The sequence below is a fragment of the Onychostruthus taczanowskii genome, unplaced genomic scaffold (assembly GCF_017590055.1).
Source record: "Onychostruthus taczanowskii isolate IOZ18803 unplaced genomic scaffold, ASM1759005v1 scaffold96, whole genome shotgun sequence".
NCBI classification, from domain to species: domain Eukaryota; kingdom Metazoa; phylum Chordata; class Aves; order Passeriformes; family Passeridae; genus Onychostruthus; species Onychostruthus taczanowskii.
This window is the reverse complement of record NW_024507657.1, coordinates 1,051,626-1,069,499: the sequence shown is the minus strand read 5'-3', so window position 1 is coordinate 1,069,499 and position 17,874 is coordinate 1,051,626. Positions and strand designations below refer to the sequence as shown.

General features: G+C 38.7%; 1 protein-coding gene across 1 annotated transcript in view; it reads left to right on the top strand.

Moving 5' to 3' along the window:
• Nucleotides 1-17,874, top strand: part of DOCK8 (dedicator of cytokinesis 8) — an 89,619-nt gene that overhangs the window by 66,406 nt on the left and 5,339 nt on the right. Inside the window, exons 32-44 of the mRNA XM_041426946.1 lie at nt 514-649; nt 1,236-1,323; nt 3,039-3,135; nt 3,834-3,968; nt 5,787-5,939; nt 7,022-7,180; nt 7,948-8,048; nt 8,526-8,718; nt 13,258-13,401; nt 14,213-14,344; nt 15,953-16,087; nt 16,584-16,673; nt 17,104-17,340. Of these exons, the coding sequence (XP_041282880.1) occupies nt 514-649; nt 1,236-1,323; nt 3,039-3,135; nt 3,834-3,968; nt 5,787-5,939; nt 7,022-7,180; nt 7,948-8,048; nt 8,526-8,718; nt 13,258-13,401; nt 14,213-14,344; nt 15,953-16,087; nt 16,584-16,673; nt 17,104-17,340 (1,800 nt within the window). The remainder of the gene's footprint in view (nt 1-513; nt 650-1,235; nt 1,324-3,038; nt 3,136-3,833; nt 3,969-5,786; nt 5,940-7,021; nt 7,181-7,947; nt 8,049-8,525; nt 8,719-13,257; nt 13,402-14,212; nt 14,345-15,952; nt 16,088-16,583; nt 16,674-17,103; nt 17,341-17,874) is intronic.

Below are 17,874 nucleotides of genomic sequence, written 5' to 3'. Positions count from 1 at the left end.
ATCTAACCTGGACTTATTACTTCAGATAAAATAACTGACAGTAGCCTTCAAGGAAAATGATGCCGAAACTTTTGAGGAAGTCCTATGAAGGTGTCCCAAGTAGTTTAATTATTTTCTTTTACTTGGGTATTTGAGGGCTATTTTTGGTGGGAATTATACCGACATTAAGTACTAGAAAGGACACTAAGGATGACTCTAGTTATGAACAGGGTCTTGATGTCAGCACTCTTCTCTCTGAGAGGGTCTGTCTGAAATGGACCAAATAACCTTCTCTCTGAACTTTAGTTTCTTTCTCTGTAGCGCTGAACTACATCTTTGTTTCTATTAGCAGTACATATTGTACCTCTTTACTCATTTGCAACATTTATTAGACTTTATGTATTAATCAGTCATACTCACTGCTTTCTGCCCCCTCTACCGGTCTCTCCTGTTGTATCTCATTCTGGAGATGTAATTTGTTCTTATGATCAAAAATGGAGGCATTGGTGATGATTGCTTTAACTTTACTTCCAGGGCAAGCAAAGCTCAGATAAAGTTAGCACCCAAGCACTCCAGAAGTCACGCGATGTGAAAGCTAGATTAGAAGAGGCTTTACTGAGAGGAGAAGGAGCCAGAGGAGAAATGATGAAGCGCTGCAGAATACCAGCTGGTATTTCCTACCATTGCCCCCCATGCCTTTCGAGAGGAACTCAAGTGTCTGTAAACATAAATTAGTTTGTTGGGTTTGTGCACACTGTTCATTTTCATCCTTGTTCATGTCACCCCCTTTTCACCCACAGTCCATTCCTTTGCAGACCATTCTTGGTTTTGCATGATGAAAATATCATTAGGTTTCAAATGTCCAAGGTGTAGCTAGAACTGAGTTCCTTTCATTTGAAGCATATGAAGTCAAGAAAAAGTTTCAAGATGTTCTAAAAAGTTATGTTAGTGTCTAATCAAGAGCCAAGAAATAGTGTCAAATGAATTTTTCATAGCAAAAAAGGTTGCTTCATTTAATAAATGGAAAATCTGTGGGTTGGTTTTTGTAAGTTTTTGTAGATATTAAGCAAGTTAATGCTCTAAAAATCCTAAGTAAAAAGAGTGATGAGTCTTTTTACTAGAGCCCTGAACCTGTAAATTGAAAGGTTTTAGTTCTGACAGACTGCTACAGAAATATATCTCCTTCTTTTGGCGAGCTGTTAGACTTTAGGTGTCCCCTTTTGTTTCAATCTCTCTGACATATGTTGCACTCCTAGGGAATGACAGATCAGCAGGGGTAAATGAAAATTTGCGCTGGAGAAAGGAGCAGACACAGTGGCGGCAGGCAAATGAGAGACAAGATAAGTAAGTAGTTTAATTAATGCATAGTGCTTTTATTAGAACCAAGCTGCTTGGGGTTTTTATGTTTTGTTCTTGCTCCTAGGAAGTTTTATTACAAAATCAGTAGTTTCATTTCTTTCCCTCTTTTGTCAAAGAGAAAGAAATAAAACAAAAATAAAACAAAATGTCTCTGTAGCAGAAATATTCAACTGTTACCATGACACAACAAAGAGGTCACAAGAATGGAGAGAAGGAGAATTTTAAGTTGCTATCCACACATTTTTTCCTTCTTATTAACAGTGTGTCAAACATGAGTTAGTGGAAGAGTCCTATATGGAGGCTTGCTACATTTATTTTGGTGTTGCTCCTGGCTCCTCAGTACATACAATACTGTGGTATATGTTTTGCCACATTAAATCAGCTAAGCTGGGTTTGACATGCTATATTAATATTGAGAAGATGTGTTAGCAGGAGTCAGGGAAGATAATGCTTTGGGATTGGAGCAGTAGTTATAAGATTTGCGTCGTGCCAAAGAAGATCTCTTCAGCATATGGATGAAAGCTCAGTGGTTGTTGGAAATAGTCCAAACACCTGTAAAGTTCACTAAATTTGTTCAGTTCTTACTCTTATAAGGGATATAATAAGGGATTTCTGTCCTTATAGCACTAAATTTTTGGCAGTCACTTTTTTTTGTTGCTTTGAGTCATTGTAGTTATTAATCATATGACTTCCCTAATTTCCTTTCTTAGCCCTCCTCTGAATTATCTGTTTGTGCACTAAAGGATGGCTCTTTGCTCCTGTGGTTTTATTTTTGGGTAAATGAATGTAGCAGAGCAGCTACACATTTTGAAGTCACTCAGAAGTGTGATTGTTAAGGGTGTTGCTCCAGCCACAGAAATGTGCCTTAGGAACTCTGGCCGAAGTCCCAGGATGTTTAATCTCAAGCTCTAGAGAGAAGCCTCTAGCCAGGCAACAGCACTTTTCTGAGCAGCTGAGGAAAAATAAAAATGCCTCTTTGCGTTTCTGTCTGGATGTGTGAAAATGCAGTTTTGTTAGTAGCGGCTCCTATGCTTTCTCAGCTGCAGAGGAACTGTGTTCCAGACCTTGTTCCTAAGTCTCAGCTAAGAAGGCATATGTGTTGCATTACCACCATCTCCTGTCTTTCCTCAGTATTTCAGTTCTGTCTTAAATGTCCTGGGACACTGCTGTATGGACCTGCTGTCTTTTCTTGTCATTAGACTCAGGAATCAACATTTGAAATTGCCTACCTTAAACAATGCTTCCTTCTATGGCACTGAAGCAATTTCCACTTTGGTCTAGTCTACTGTTTTTGCTTTTTTTTTAATGGAATTGTTAGATCAGTTATCTATTACTCCATTTTGGAGTTTTGTGTCCTGCTACAGGCAATGCATTCAGAAATTACAGCATAGTTTACTGAACAACTGAACATGATATTAAGTAGTCATTATGCAGATGACTATTAAGGAACAAAAGCATTTATCTAAACTGTCTAGAGTCCTAGATTTAAGAAGTCCCTTTTGTGACTGCTCTTCTATGATAGCAGCTTTCCTAATTTCACTCCACAGTTTTTAAGAAACATTTCTGAGCACTATTGTCATTGTCTGTTCTTATGGGATCATTCAGAATGGTATGCATTTGTATTCTGGCTTTCTTTAAACAGCAGGTCATCTAACTCTTGGGATACAGTCTGCTTGCTTTAATTAGAATTCCCTTTGCAGGACAAAAGCTGAGCTAGACCAAGAAGCTCTGATCAGCGGAAACCTGGCAACTGAAGCAAACCTGATCATTCTTGATATGCAAGAGAACATCATTCAGGTGAAAAATAGTAGCAGTGGCTAGTACCAATCCCTGCTCCCTCAGAAGCCAGTGGAAGCAAGATTAATTGTTACTGTTTCTTAGACAGTGCAAAATATTTTGAGATCTGTAAACTTGTATAGTCTTGAATAGAAAAAAATTCATAGGTAGGGAGGAGAAAACTTCATGCTTGAAGACCTGTTAAGAGAAAAGCATTTATCTGCTAGACTTTTGTTGTACTGGACACTATTTTTACATGACACCAGTCATAGCACCTAGTCTCCCCACTGTTTTGGTTGTGAGTTTGATCAGAACATACCAGCACGTCTGTTTAGTGGACATGTTCAAGATATCAAGGATGCAAGGGATAGGATAGTGCTTGCCCACCACAGACTCTGTTCCTAACCCAAAGTATACATGAAGGATTGGAAAGAACAGAAACAGAGCTTCAAAAATCACTGCAGGAGCTCACTGAGCTTAAAAATGCATTGGAGAGTCTTTGAAACTTGGAAAACATTTGGGACATTTCCCCCTCTATCTTCTTGTCTTCATTACAAAAGTGCTTTGAAATTTCTCCAAAGCAGATGTTAAAAATGAAGAAACTGCAAATTCTGAACTCCTGGATGTCTCATGGGCTGGAGAGCAGAACTTCAGGTCCTGTGTGCCAGTTCATTGCTGAATTACCTCATACAGCTGTTGTTTTTCTCTTTCCTGTGTAGGCGAGCTTTGCAGCAGAATGCAGAGATAATCTCTTGGGAGGAGTTTTGAAGGTCCTGGTAAATTCTCTTGGCTATGATCAGAGCACAACTTACCTGACTCATTGCTTTGCCACACTCAGAGCACTGATTGCCAAGGTATGCTCTTGATATACTTTTGTTTTCATGCTTCCAATCAAATTAATAGAACAGCATTTGTAGAGCAGAGCTGTGTCCATTCACTTACCACTCTTCTTTGACATTTATTAAATATATTTTGCATATGTAAATACAAATTACTATCTATAGGGTTGTTACAGGACTTCTGCATCTGTTATAAGGTTATTTCACTGACCACACAAGATGGAATAATTAAATCTGAATAATCTTATGGGTTTAGTAGTCTACTCTTAAACATATAAGATTTACCAATAAAAAGGTAAGCAATTCCACACGCTTTATTTCAAACACATTCTGGTTAAAATTACGAATCTTAATGCCAAGAACTGCACAAGAATTCCGTAAAATCGAATTCAAGTTGTTACATCAGCAAGGCTAGTTTCCAGTCAGATGGGCAGCAGGGAAATCAAAACTCATGAGACATTGAGGGCATCATTCTAGGTTTCTATTTCTAGGATGGGTTTCAAAATTCTAAGTGGATTCTAAGACACTGACAGTTTACATCTTTGTTTTTCCTGAAAATTAAGCCAAATCCTCACCTCTTTTCCACTTCTGTATCACCAATAAAAAAACTCCAGATCAGAAAAAACAGGAACAATAAAAAAAATAAATAAATAAAAAACCCTAACAAAACAATTAAAACTTCACAAACTTCAAAATATATATGAGTACAGAAATTGACCCAAAGTCTTTTTTTCTATAATACAGGTCATAAGGGGTTGGGTGTTTCATAAGGACTCTAAAACCTTTTTAAGATTCATTCTCCTACAAAGAAAAGCAGCTCCACTAAGGATGCATTAAATGTTTATTTTCCCTTAACTATTCTAAAATACAAATAAGAAACAGGATACTCCTGTCCAGTTAATGCCTGTCTGCTCTTAAATGCAGATAGGCTGCCAAAGCCTAATTACAAGGTAGATACTGGAATAGTTATGAAACTAATAATTATGTTTTCATTTTACTTTATCTTTAAAAGCTAGCTTCCAATTACAGTAATGAATTTTGTGAAGCAATTGTTATTCTTATAGATCTTATAGTTAAGCTGACTCTGTTCTGTATTTCATGAAGCAATCAGTCCAATTATTTCTATTACACTGTAGACATATAGATGTTATTTTACAAGTAAAAGTGATAAAACCCTCTGCCAGCAGGCTTGTAATATAAATTAGTGAGATACACTATATTTATATTTATACTTTTGTAATACAAAACAGTGAGATAATGGACTGAAGAAAGGCTGAGAACTGGGATATTGGTCTGTAAATTGGAAGCATTGCTGTGTCATTGTGGAGACACTGTAAGGGAGGGTCTGGCATGAAAGCTTGGCAGTGGAAGTTTTGTCGCACACCATAGGAGGAAAAACATATTGGAGGCCTGGGGAAGGGTAGGGCGTTGGTGCAAAGAGCTAAAAATTGCTTCATATACTTAAGAAAACATTTGCATGCTTCATCGATCATTATGTATTCTGAAAATAGCAAATCTCCATGCTTCTAAGAATTTTGCAATATTTGATGTTTTCAAAAACTCCTAGAGCCATCTTACTCTGAGTTTATTCTGTCTCTTTCTCTTTTTTCCAAAACACAAATCCTTCTTTTCAAACCTTTTCTTCTTGTAGAAAATCTTAAAAATAGAATCTAGAGCAACACAGGAATCAGAAGTCTGAATAAAAAGAAGTATAAAATGTAGTTTTTGAAAACTTTGCACTTTTTGTGAATCCTGTGACTTTTGTGCACTAAGATAATGATGTTTTAATGGCTAGAAATAAGAGTAACAAATGTTTTCTTCCCTTTCCCTTAGTTTGGAGATTTGCTGTTTGAAGAGGAGGTTGAACAGTGTGCTGACCTGTGTCAAAGAGTTCTCCATCACTGCAGCAGCAGCATAGATATCACACGGACTCAAGCCTGTGCCACTCTTTATCTCCTCATGAGATACAGCTTCAGCTCTACCAGTGTAAGATTTTGAGGGCAGCAGTGTATTTTGTGCCGCCTTTTTTTTTTTTTGTGATCAATTGAAACAAAGATTGAAGTTGCAATAGCAAGTGGAATGCATGTGCAGTCACCCGGTCTGCTGTTTCACACATTTGATCCAAGAGAAGTGCTAGAAGTGCATGGGGAAAGTAGCTTTAATTATTGTTCATTGCTTTGATTCAGAAAACATGACTCAATATTGTCCTGCAATATCTGTAAATGCAGCTTCAAACAGAGCAGCATTAGGCCCCTGGCAGCAAAGACTATTCAATGCATAAGCAATACCCTTCACATTGTCTTTTTCCTTTCATTCCTGTGTCAGAACGACCTAAGTCTAGTTCTATTCTAATGCAATTGCAACCTCTGTATACTCCTGTATACTTGTATTAATAGGAATTCTTTTCCAACTCCTTGGTCTTAGGACTAAGCTCTGATTTTTACCACACATGTGGAGCAAAAAACGTACATTATATATGTATATTAATAATGTTCTAGCACAAAAGCATATGCATTAGCATTTTGGATAGCATCTGATCTTGCACAGAATTTTCTTCACTAGTTATTATTTTAAAGCCTTGGATATGTAAAAAGTGTAAGCTCTGCAGAAGGAAAATATACTGCAGGCACACCATAATCATCAGGGTGTAATGCATCACCAATGCACCACCAATTGAAGCTCCCAGAGGCGTTTTGCCTCCCAGATTTGTTTCCAGAATGTTTTTCCAGTCATTCTTCCTCATCTGTTCCTCTGTGTGGTCTGATCCACACACCCACTGGCCTGTGCAAATGGGAAAGGGGTACTTCTGGCTTTCTCCTGTCTCAAGGAAACATGCATATTTCAAGGAACATTCTAGCACCAAAGTAGAGACATGTCAGAATTAGGGATCTTTGGCTTAAGTGGGTCAAACATGATTAGCTTGATGCACCAGAGGCCAGTTATGTGAGCAGTGAGTCTACTGCACTCATTCAGAACAGGAGAAAGTGTGTTTTTACATAGAGGAGGTAGATGTGTGAACTGCAGTGCAGCCATCATTCTTTCATGCTTTTGTTTTTTTCTTCTGGAAGAATTTTTCAAGAGTGAAGATGCAGGTGACCATGTCGCTAGCTTCTCTGGTTGGAAAATCACCTGAGTTTAATGAGGAATTCCTTCGACGATCCTTGCGAACCATCCTGGCCTATGCAGAGGAAGATACAGATATGCAGGCAACGCCATTTCCCATTCAGGTTAAATGTCTTATGGCATCTGTGGCTTTTATCAGGAGATTTCACGTAGGACCATGCTTGAAGCAAGTTCTAGATCCTGGTCCTTCAAAGCAATGAAAATAAGGATGAAGAGATTATTGCATGAGTTTATGTCTAGCACAACAATAAGGGGAGAAGAAATGGATATTATTCCATAAAATAAACTCTAAAGAATGTCCCCTGAAATCGCATTACAGGAGAATCATCTCTTGGCTTTGAGTACAGCTTTCTCCTAGACACCAGCAGGAACCATGCCCTCTAAGAGTTTCCCAAAATGGAATTTGATTCATTATGCTTTCAGACAAGTATCACCTGGGAAACTTCTCTCTCTTTGCAAACTTGTAAGGTGTCAGCAGCAATAATGAAAAACATGTCAGACAACTGTCAAACACTTTGTTAAAATTCTTAGATTAACTCAGGTTGTGCTGAACACTTAAGAAAACATCTAGTTTCAGATGTAAGATCAACTAAATCTGAACTCCATTAACACATCTTACTTTTTTCGTTCAGAAATAAATAGATCAAAGGATTTCAGTTAGTTTTGATTAATTAAAATGTGTGTGTGTGTGTAAGATTTGCTATGTGAGCAGCCTTTGCTGAATTACTTAGAGCTGAAGAAAACATCCTGACATTTCCTTGGGTAAAAGAGGCTTAAGGAGAGTAACATCATCTGGTCCAGATACTGTTGTTTTTCCAGAAGGAAAAAATAAACACCTGAGAATGGCACATTGATCTTTGCATTGCTTCAGGTAGAGGAGCTACTGTGTAATCTGAATGGTATCCTGTCAGATACGGTGAAAATGAGAGAATTTCAGGAAGATCCAGAGATGCTGATGGACCTCATGTACAGGTGAGTCCATTTAGAATTGCTACTGAGAAAATTCTGCAGTGAGGTGAGCTGAACTATGCATTTTAGGGACATAGCTGTGACAAACTCTCTATCTGTTCTGTTTGTGCTCATTTCCTTTTTAGCAGAGCTGGTCTTTAGCTGGGCGCCCGGGCTGCAGTAGTGAGCACATTGCAGTGCAGCCTCTGGGAGGTGGACATAGATTTGGGCAAGGATAAGAGTCAGGAACACTGAAGAGTCCTGGATGCAGCAGTTTTACTTTCCTCACAGCCCCTCTATCTCCTGCCCAGCACTGCCTAACCATTTATTTTCCTTTCTGTTTAACGAACATACAGAATAACAAAACAAAATTCTGTTTAACATCATACAGAACAAAGACAGAGATGTCTTCTTCTATTCAACCCAGGAGAAGAATTATAAGGGTATTTTTGTTATTTGAGAAGTGGTCATTCACAGCTGCTTTCTGGCCTGTGTTTTCAGAATTGCAAAAGGGTACCAGACATCTCCGGACCTGAGGCTGACTTGGCTGCAGAACATGGCAGAGAAGCACACCAAGAGGAAGTGCTACACAGAAGCAGCCATGTGCCTGGTCCATGCTGCAGCGCTGGTGTCAGAGTACCTCAGCATGCTTGAGGACCGCACCTATCTCCCTGTGGGCAGTGTCAGTTTTCAGGTAAAAGGCTTTGATGGCAAAAGGCAGCTCTGGTGTGTGTGTTCGTTCTTGTGCTAAGCAAAGCAGAGGTGCATGTGTGCGGCAGATGTTACAATGGCAGTCTCCAGCTTCTATTTCCAGCAATTTGATACTGTAATCTCCCACTTGCCAAGCAGAACACCTCTATTATTACATGCTTTTTTCTACTTATCAACTGTGACAGGTGCATGTTTCAAACTTCTTTCTCATAATCTAGGTAATTGGAGCTGCTCAGCTCTTTCAGGCGTGTTCTCCAGTCCTTTGACTGCCCTCAAGTTACTAACCAAACCCTTCTGGCTGATGCATAACACAATCACTGCAGTCAATCCAGTATATCCAAGTCAAGTTAAAATGTCCCATAAGTTTTTTCAGCACGAGCTGTAGCTCTCATGTTATCTCTCTGAAGACTTCACTGGTTCTTTTGGCATTGTTGAGCTCTTTACTCAGTAATAAACTGGTCTTTTCCAGACAGTTTTCTTGGGTTTAATTTTTCACATTACTTTTCTACATCACATAGATGAAAGCATAAGTCTTTGTGGTTAAACTCTTTAAAATGCATATATATATATATATATGTATATCCACTTAGTTTATCAGATTATGCAGTTTTAGATACCCTTACCTGAACTAACTTTACATGCAAATTCAATTATTTTAGTGATTCTTTTCTCCACATTATTAAAAAATAAAAATGGCCAAACTCTTAATTTATTGCCATAAATTGATAATTGATAATTTCTCTTATATCATTATTCCCTGAAACCAGCATTGTTGGCAGCAGTGATTAAAGTAAATTATAAATCATTTAAACTAATTAGTGGAAATATTTTGTAGGATCACCTTAGATGTTATATAGACATCCACTGTTTAAACATTATTACCTTTATTGGACTGTAATTCCTTTCTTTAGAAAGTATAAGGCTTGTGTTGATTCAGTCTAAGTACAATACTTTTAAGGTTTTCTTTAGTATTTTGTATCAGTATTTCCACCATTTTGTCCTGGTGCAGTCTGATAAACCTATCACCATCTGCTCATCTTGTACATTTTCAAGAAGTAGATGATCCCCAACACATTTCATCTTCTGGAACTTCCCAGTTTTCTAAAACAAATGGCAGCTCAGGATTCACTGCTTGAATACTCCTTTGCTTAGGTTTTCTTTTTTGATCTGTTGCAGACCCCATTTTATTGTCAAAGTGAGTTTGAAATACCTAACTAATATTTGGTGCATTCATCATCCCTTGATAAAAGCACACTGGGGTTTTCCCCTTCAAAATAGTAAATGTGAACATGATTGAGCCACTTGGCATTTTGCATTGAATTTAGTTTGTTAGACATTAGTATTTTCAATACCACCTCAGAAATCAGGCTATAGACAAGTGTTTATTCTTGATTTTCTTTAGAATCAAGATATGATAGCTCTTTTTAATGGCTAAACTTCTGGCCATGGATTTATTCTTCTGTCATTTTGCATCCCTTATCAGTTTTGTATATCTTCAAATTTCTAACTTCCATGCATTACTTCTATTTACCCTTCTTTCTTTCTACTTGTTAGACACTATCATCGTTTGGATGTAAGTGAAATCTGCATTCCCTCCCCAATGTCATCCTGCTCCCAGTCTGCCTTGAGTGTTCACACTTGGCTCTAATGCAGTTCCTCCCTCCATTGCTCCCAGATTATGCAGGTTGCTATAAATTGATATGTTTTCATTTATGTTAGAGAATTGAAGTCTATTGTGCAAGGCAGTAGGCAAGTAAAAACTTAGGAGGTTAAAAGCAGTAAATCAAAATGCTTGTGTAATTACATGTTTTCCAAAGACACAGTTGCCCCATAGGAGAGAGGTAATAAAATGCCCTAATGACAAGAACCCAATTACTTAACTCTTTATCTGACAGCACAATTCTGAATTTCAGTTTACTCAATAACAGTAATTAACTATAATAATCCTTTGCATTTTTACATAGGCTTTCAAGAAAAGATTTCCCATTCTTTACGAACATGCTTATGTTTTTTAGCAGCTGTGGAGATCTTATTCAGATGGCTTTGTTAAAAGAGCATTTTTTGTTTTGTTTTGCATAAGAGACTGGCTCAGTTTTGAGTTACAGGTCTCACTCACTGCCTCTTTCTGTGATCATTTCTTCATTTGGCTCAGATATGAGATCAACTAATACTGGTGATATGCATTTAGATGTGGAATTGAGGGTGACAATAATGTGAATAAAAATATTATTCTTCATTAGTAGAAATATTATCTCCTTTTCACAGATAAGTAAAATGAGTCAGCAAAGGATCAAATCAGTTCTGATTTTGATCTTCTGCAGTGAGTCTGTTAGCATCCAGAAAACTGACTGTCAGTAGAGTAATACTTTTCCTTACATTGTACCAGATGAAATGCTTCCCTCTGCAATCAAAACTATCTCTCAAAATCAAAGTGAGATCACTTTCAGTGGAATTCCATTTGAGCTTAATTCATGTTTACACTAAATCCCCTTCACAAGTGCTAAAGCAGAATTTGTGAGAGTATGAAGTGCATAGGGACTGACTTTAAAGCCACTTTGTATTAACACAGACAAGTACTTAGTGTGTGTTTCTACCTGCTGAGGTACACAGCCCAAGCAGCCAAATTTGTTTAGGCTGTTTGGGCATCTAGGTTGCAGGCTACCCTGGCCTTATTTAACATGGTGATAAGGGCTGGGGATCAGGGAGGTTTTTGAGTTCACAGAAGTGCTTGTTTTCCTTAATGAAAGCTAGGCTTGTGAAATTCAATATAATTACTGATAAAATACATTGTGACTTATGTATTGCCTTTGTTATACATGGGATATGTAAAATTCTTCAATAGGAAAGGTAGATCAAGGCTTCAGTTGGGTGAGGCATGTCCACTTTGTACAAGATCATGCAAGCCCCAGGAGTATGTCGTGCAGGTTCTCTCCTCCTAGAGTGCATGGACTATAATGGAAATGTGCATGGAAATACATTCCTGACATTAGTTATTAGAGGCTTAAAGGGGGAGATTATTGGTGTCTGTGACTTTCTTGTTACCTTAGTATCTAAACTGCTTCTCTAGACTCTCTTCTCTGCTACAAAAGGAAAAAAAAAATTTAAAAGCCACCAGAGTTACATGAAAACAGTCCTTAATGGCTACTGTAACAGAAAAGGAAAACCTGAAATTAATCTGCATGTCTTGTGAGTTTCTGCAGATATGTGCCAGTGAACCTAAGTCTGGTTGAAGTCACTCTCTTCAATGAGACTGGTCAGTAAAAAGTGACATAGGTGTGCTAAATGTGCTGTGGTTCTTCCTCTGGCCAAAATTCAGACGTATTCTGAACTCCTGTGAAAGCTGTTCTAAGGCTGTGCTCACCCTTCCAGTGGTGCTGATGTGATGTGCAGACTAGGCAGTGTGATGGCAGCATGGCTGGAGTAATTTTCACCCATGGAGAAATAAACACATCCATAAAACCCTGGGGGAAAGCCCCATGCTGCTAGTGGTGTGTGGTGCCAATTCTTTATCTGAAATCTGATCAATAGTAACAGCCCTCAGTGTCTCTGCAATTTTATAAAGATGCCTTTAAGGACTCAGCTAGCTAGCCAGCTGGCATCCATCCTGCACTCAGACAGATTGTCATTGCCAGTTTCTGCTGAAGTGAGACACTATGACACTAATTTAACTCCTTTTAATTAATAGAAAATCGAAGCTTAGCGTTTCTGCTGCTGCTGAAAGTTACTTATGCCAGTCCCATACTATATGTACACATGTTTTGCTGTTATTTTGTACACATTTCTATATATTATAAATTTCTTTATGTTGATGCCACCCAGTGTCATATATTCAAAGAAGAACTGTAGACATGTTATTTCATGGTCTAGAATCTCAAGAGAGTGACTTCATCTTTATTTAAGATGAAGACTTAAGACTTCAGTTTTATTTAAATGCACAGTGAGATCCATAACATTAACAAGAAACTGAGTAAATCCTGCAGGTTTGAAGTGTAGTATGGCAGAGGATGAACCAAGAAGAAGCAATCAATTATTGTGGTTTTTAGAGTGATATTGTCTGTGTCCTACTTCTCCTGTGCTTGGAAAAGGTGAATAAAAAGCTTAAAGTTCAATTTATTCAAGCAGATGGCAGAAGGTCAGGAGTGCTGTTTGGAATTTCCCATTCCTAAGTGCCAGCATTAGGAAGGGCACATTACTTGTTTCTCTAGTAGTATTGGGGATTGAGGTCACTGCAAGCTCCATGGAAATCCAGCCATCAGAGAAGAGCTAGTTTGACACCTACAAGAGTCTGCATTTTAAACCTGAGGCTAGAAAGAAAATTCATTATTCTTACAGAGAAACTCCTGATCTGCCATCTATGGAGATTTATGATGTTACTTTCACTTCTAAAAAATAATGTTAACTATGTGTCACCTGGTTGCATTCCTCTTCCCATCATGTAAATATGTTGAAACAATTTTTTCCTCAATCTTTTTGATATACTGTTGATTTAGGTTTTTTATTTGTGTGCTCTGATATATTTTAGAACATTTCATCCAATGTTCTGGAGGAATCTGCTGTTTCAGATGATGTTTTGTCTCCAGATGAAGATGGCATATGTTCTGGGAGGTATTTCTCAGAAAGTGGACTGGTAGGGCTGCTGGAACAAGCTGCAGAGCTCTTCAGCACGGTGAGTGAGGACCAGAATCACCAGGAGGGAATGGATAGTGGGCTGCCTAAGCCAGATCCACAGCTTCCTTTGCTGGACAAGAGGAAACAATGCAGTACTCCTAAACTAGGCATCACGGACCTGCCACAGTACAAATAACAAAAGGACACATTTTGGCTGTCCAAGTACTGCCTCAGTCAGTCAGATTAACCTAGGCTTTTTCAGCCTAGCTCAGCCACATACCCACCTCTACTGTGCAGACCACAGGCAACATCAACAGAAAGTGTCTCAGGCAGGAACCAAGATTTTCAGTTGGTATTATCATGGGATAGTACATTTAAGAAAAAGATCTTTAGGAGGCATGTCAGAGTTACTCCTGTACTTTTACAAAGCATACAACCATGAGCCTCAAAATCTACACTTACTATGTAAGGACTTGTGATTTAGCATCTCTAAAGGTATCACTTCAGTCCCTTTGTCCAGACAAAAGTTCAGGTTGCCCTGAACCAAACATTTCCTGCTGCTAGCCCGCATTTCTAGTTCTTGTAACCCTGAGGCAGAAACCAGGGCTTTACACAGGAATTTGGGCTCAAGAGCCAAACAGATCAGAGATCCAAATTACATCCAGTTCACTGTTTGCTGTCCAGAATGGCCTATTTACTATTACTAGTTTTCAGAACACCAAAAGAAGCAACATAGCAGATTAACAGATGAGTTCCATAAATCCCCTTTTCAGCCAAGCCATTGATGGAGATATAGTTTCTTTTCAGAGTGCATGAGGATTCACTTCATTTATTCCTCTTTTTTTTTTTTTTTTTTTTTTTGTTCAAAGGGAGGTTTGTATGAAACTGTGAATGAAGTGTACAAAATTGTCATCCCCATACTGGAAGCACATCGCGACTTCAGGAAGCTTACCTTGACACACAGCAAGCTACAGAAGGCCTTTGACAGCATTATTAATAAGGTACTTTTGAGGCGAGGCAAGGTACTGCTAGCAAGACACATTACTGGGTTGCACTATTTGTTGGAGACTGCTGTAAATAAAACTGTTCATGTGTGTATTGGGTTTGTACAGCCAGGTTTTGATAGTGGAAGGGGAGGGTTAAAAGAGTGATGTTAATGAGAAGCTGCTAGAAACTTTACCCATGTCCAACAAAGCCAAGGCTGGCCAAGGCTGAGCCCATCAGTGACAGTGGCATCATCTCTGGGATAATATATTTTAAAAGGGAAAAAAGTTACTGGCCAGATGTAATTGTGCTCAGGAGTGGACAATATGTGAGAGGAACAGCTCTACAGACACCAAGGTCAGTGGAGAAGGAGGGGCAAGAGGTGCTACAGGCGCCGGAGAGAGATTCCCCTGCAGCCTGTGATGCAGACCAGGGTGAGACAGCTGTGGCCCTGCAGCCCATGGAGATCCACAGGGGAGCAGAGACCCACCTGCAGCCCATGTAGAAGCCCATGCCAGAGCAGGTGGATGCCTGAAAGAAGGCTGTGACCCCATGTGAAGCTCACACTAGAGCAGGGAGGAACCACAGGCTGGAGCAGGAGAAGGACTCCTCTCCCTGAGCAGTGGGAGAAACAACATGTGACAAACTGACCGTCCCACCATTTCCCATCTCCCTGTGCCACTGGGAGAGAAGATGTAGAGCCTAAGGAGAAAGGGGGAAAGGTGTTTTGAAAATTTGTTTTACTTCTTGTTATGCTGTTCTAAGTTTTATTAGTAATAAATTCAATTAGTTTTCCCAAGTCAACTGTGTTTTGCCCATGATGGTAACTAATTTGTGATCACCCCCTATCCTTATGTCAACTCATGAACCGTTCACTATCTCTCTCCTGTTCAGTTGCAGGGAGGGATAATACAGTGGCTTTGATGGGACCTGGCATCCTGCCCTGATCAACCCACCAGAATTTGAAATAATTCCATTTCCTTTTTTCAAATAAAAGTTTCCATCTGCTTGGGTCTACCTACATAGTCTACATAGAGTGTAAAAAGGCTCTCCATACAAAAAAAGCAGAAATTAATATAAATGGTTTTAACTGAACATGTCTGTGTCCACCTGGCCACAGCTGTTTAGCAAAAATAACTTTACTGTCAATTCACTAGTGTTTTCAATTATAAAACAGAAAAGTGTTTATATTTATAAAACATATTTCATAAGTATGAAAACCGATCTAAATTCTCAGCACTCATACTGTCCCTTCTCTTTCTTCAGAAGAACCTTATTGCTGAGCCTAGTCAGTTTCAAATTCATATAAATTTTCATTGCAAATTTGCAAAATTTTAATTTTATTACATGTATTCAAAGGAATTAAAAATTAATAAGGTATTTTGTTCTGTGCAACCTCCTTCTTGGTCAGCTTAAATTTTAAATTAGATTGCAGTCAAATGTCCTCTTAGTTATATGCTTGTAATCCATCAGCACTGATTATATATAGAAGTGGCTTTGAAATGGTGAAAATGTAGGACTAGTGGATTCTCTTTTACGTCATCTGGGAGAAAAAAAAAGGCTTCCAAATGCTACAATGTCCACATAAAGCAGTTGTAAATTTCCTCCCTTTTTTTATCAATTAGGGTCAGAAACGAATGTTTGGAACTTACTTCCGTGTTGGTTTCTATGGATCAAAATTTGGGGACTTGGATGAACAGGAATTTGTTTATAAGGAGCCTGCAATTACAAAACTCCCTGAGATTTCTCACAGATTAGAGGTAAGGAAAAACATTATGTTAACAGGATCTCAAATGGTATATTGAACTTTTCACTTAACCCACACAGTCCTTATGTTATCATTGCTATATAAAAAATCAGTAACAAACTGATTTGTACCATAGATTATTTCCTTAGTGCATATCCTTTCCACAGTATCTCTTTTTAAAGCATAATTATCTAAGTGATCCATTCTTTTGAGGCTATGTCTCTTACAAGCAGGCCTGTAAAACGTTGAGTGAGTTTGAGCATGCCAGATATTTGCTTTGGTATCTTTTCAGCTTGTCATATAGAATTGCTATGTTCCGTTCTGTAACCTCAAGTTCTGTGATTGTCTGAGCAACTCAGAGTGATCTTTGTCAGAAGATGCCTTACCCTGGCCAGCTGTGGCTTGTGGAGCAGTATACTGACTGTCATGGTTGTCACTTCTTTCTCCTAGAATTGCATTAGCATTGCATTAAGGGCTAAAATTTTGGGATAACTCTGTTTCCTTTCTAGGGATTTTATGGCCAGTGTTTCGGGGAGGATGCTGTGGAAGTGATTAAGGACTCTGCTCCTGTAGACAAAAGAAAGCTGGATCCCAATAAGGTAGGGAAAGTACTACCCAAAGGGCTGAGTGCTTTGTCACACAAGAGAAATGGGAAGAGAAGGTCCCTTTACAACTTTTATGCTCAAACATTAAGGCACTAAAAGAAACCACCCAACTTGGTATGTCTGTGCCCAGGGGTATTAAAGCCTCTGTGACGGGCTTAGCGTGGTAGCTTGTCACAGAGTATAGAAATTTAAAGTTCTGATCTCTGGTCCCTGCACTGGTTCTGATTCCCAGGGTTAAGCTGTGCCTTCCGAGATGCAAGTTTTGTTAGCTCTGAATAAGAAAATGACACCTGAAGGATTTTCAGCTCTTTGCTTTTCCAGACCATCCTTAGGAAATGTGTACTATGGGATACCTCACATGCACCATTGCTTTTATATTCCTTGGGTTGTAAAGTACTGTACCTGTTCTTCTCTCTTTTCTTAGGCATACATACAAATTACTTTTGTGGAGCCCTATTTTGATGAGTATGAGATGAAGGACAGAGTTACCTACTTTGAAAAGAACTTCAACATCTGCCGGTTTATGTACACTACGCCTTTCACTATGGATGGGCGTCCCAGAGGAGAGCTTAGTGAGCAGTACAAGAGGAACACCATCCTAACCACAATGCATGCTTTCCCCTACATCAAAACTAGAATCAGTGTCATCCAAAGAGAAGAGGTAATTGGGTTTTGAAGACAGATTTAATTTCTCGAGGGCTGAATGAGTCTCTGGGTGGGAAGAATCTTAAATTTATGCTTGGCAGAAAAAGAAGAATGCTGAATTTCTCTGACACTGCTCTTGTAAACAGGACTATCACAGAAGAGACAGACAAGGCATAGAGATACACTATGGAGAAAAGACAATAGCCAATGTACATTCTTCTTTTGAACTCCTAGCTCTAATGCTGTGTAGGAGGATATGTGGAGCTCCATTTGTAGCTATACTTCTAGCTGATAAAGCAGAAGTAGGATAGGAGTACAGTCAGAGAACTAGACTGGGCTTAGAGCTGGTTTAGAGACAGGGAAGCTTTATACTGTAGAAAGTACAGCACCATTTCAGGCATGAAGTAACTTAGAATAAGAATGAATTTATGCAAACAGGAGGTATGATTCACACCCAATTTCTGCAAATGATAAGAGCTTTGGATCAGCTTTGTCTTAGCTTGTCTAAGAGCTTTGGATCAGCTGCACCATCTACCAAGATGACCATCTA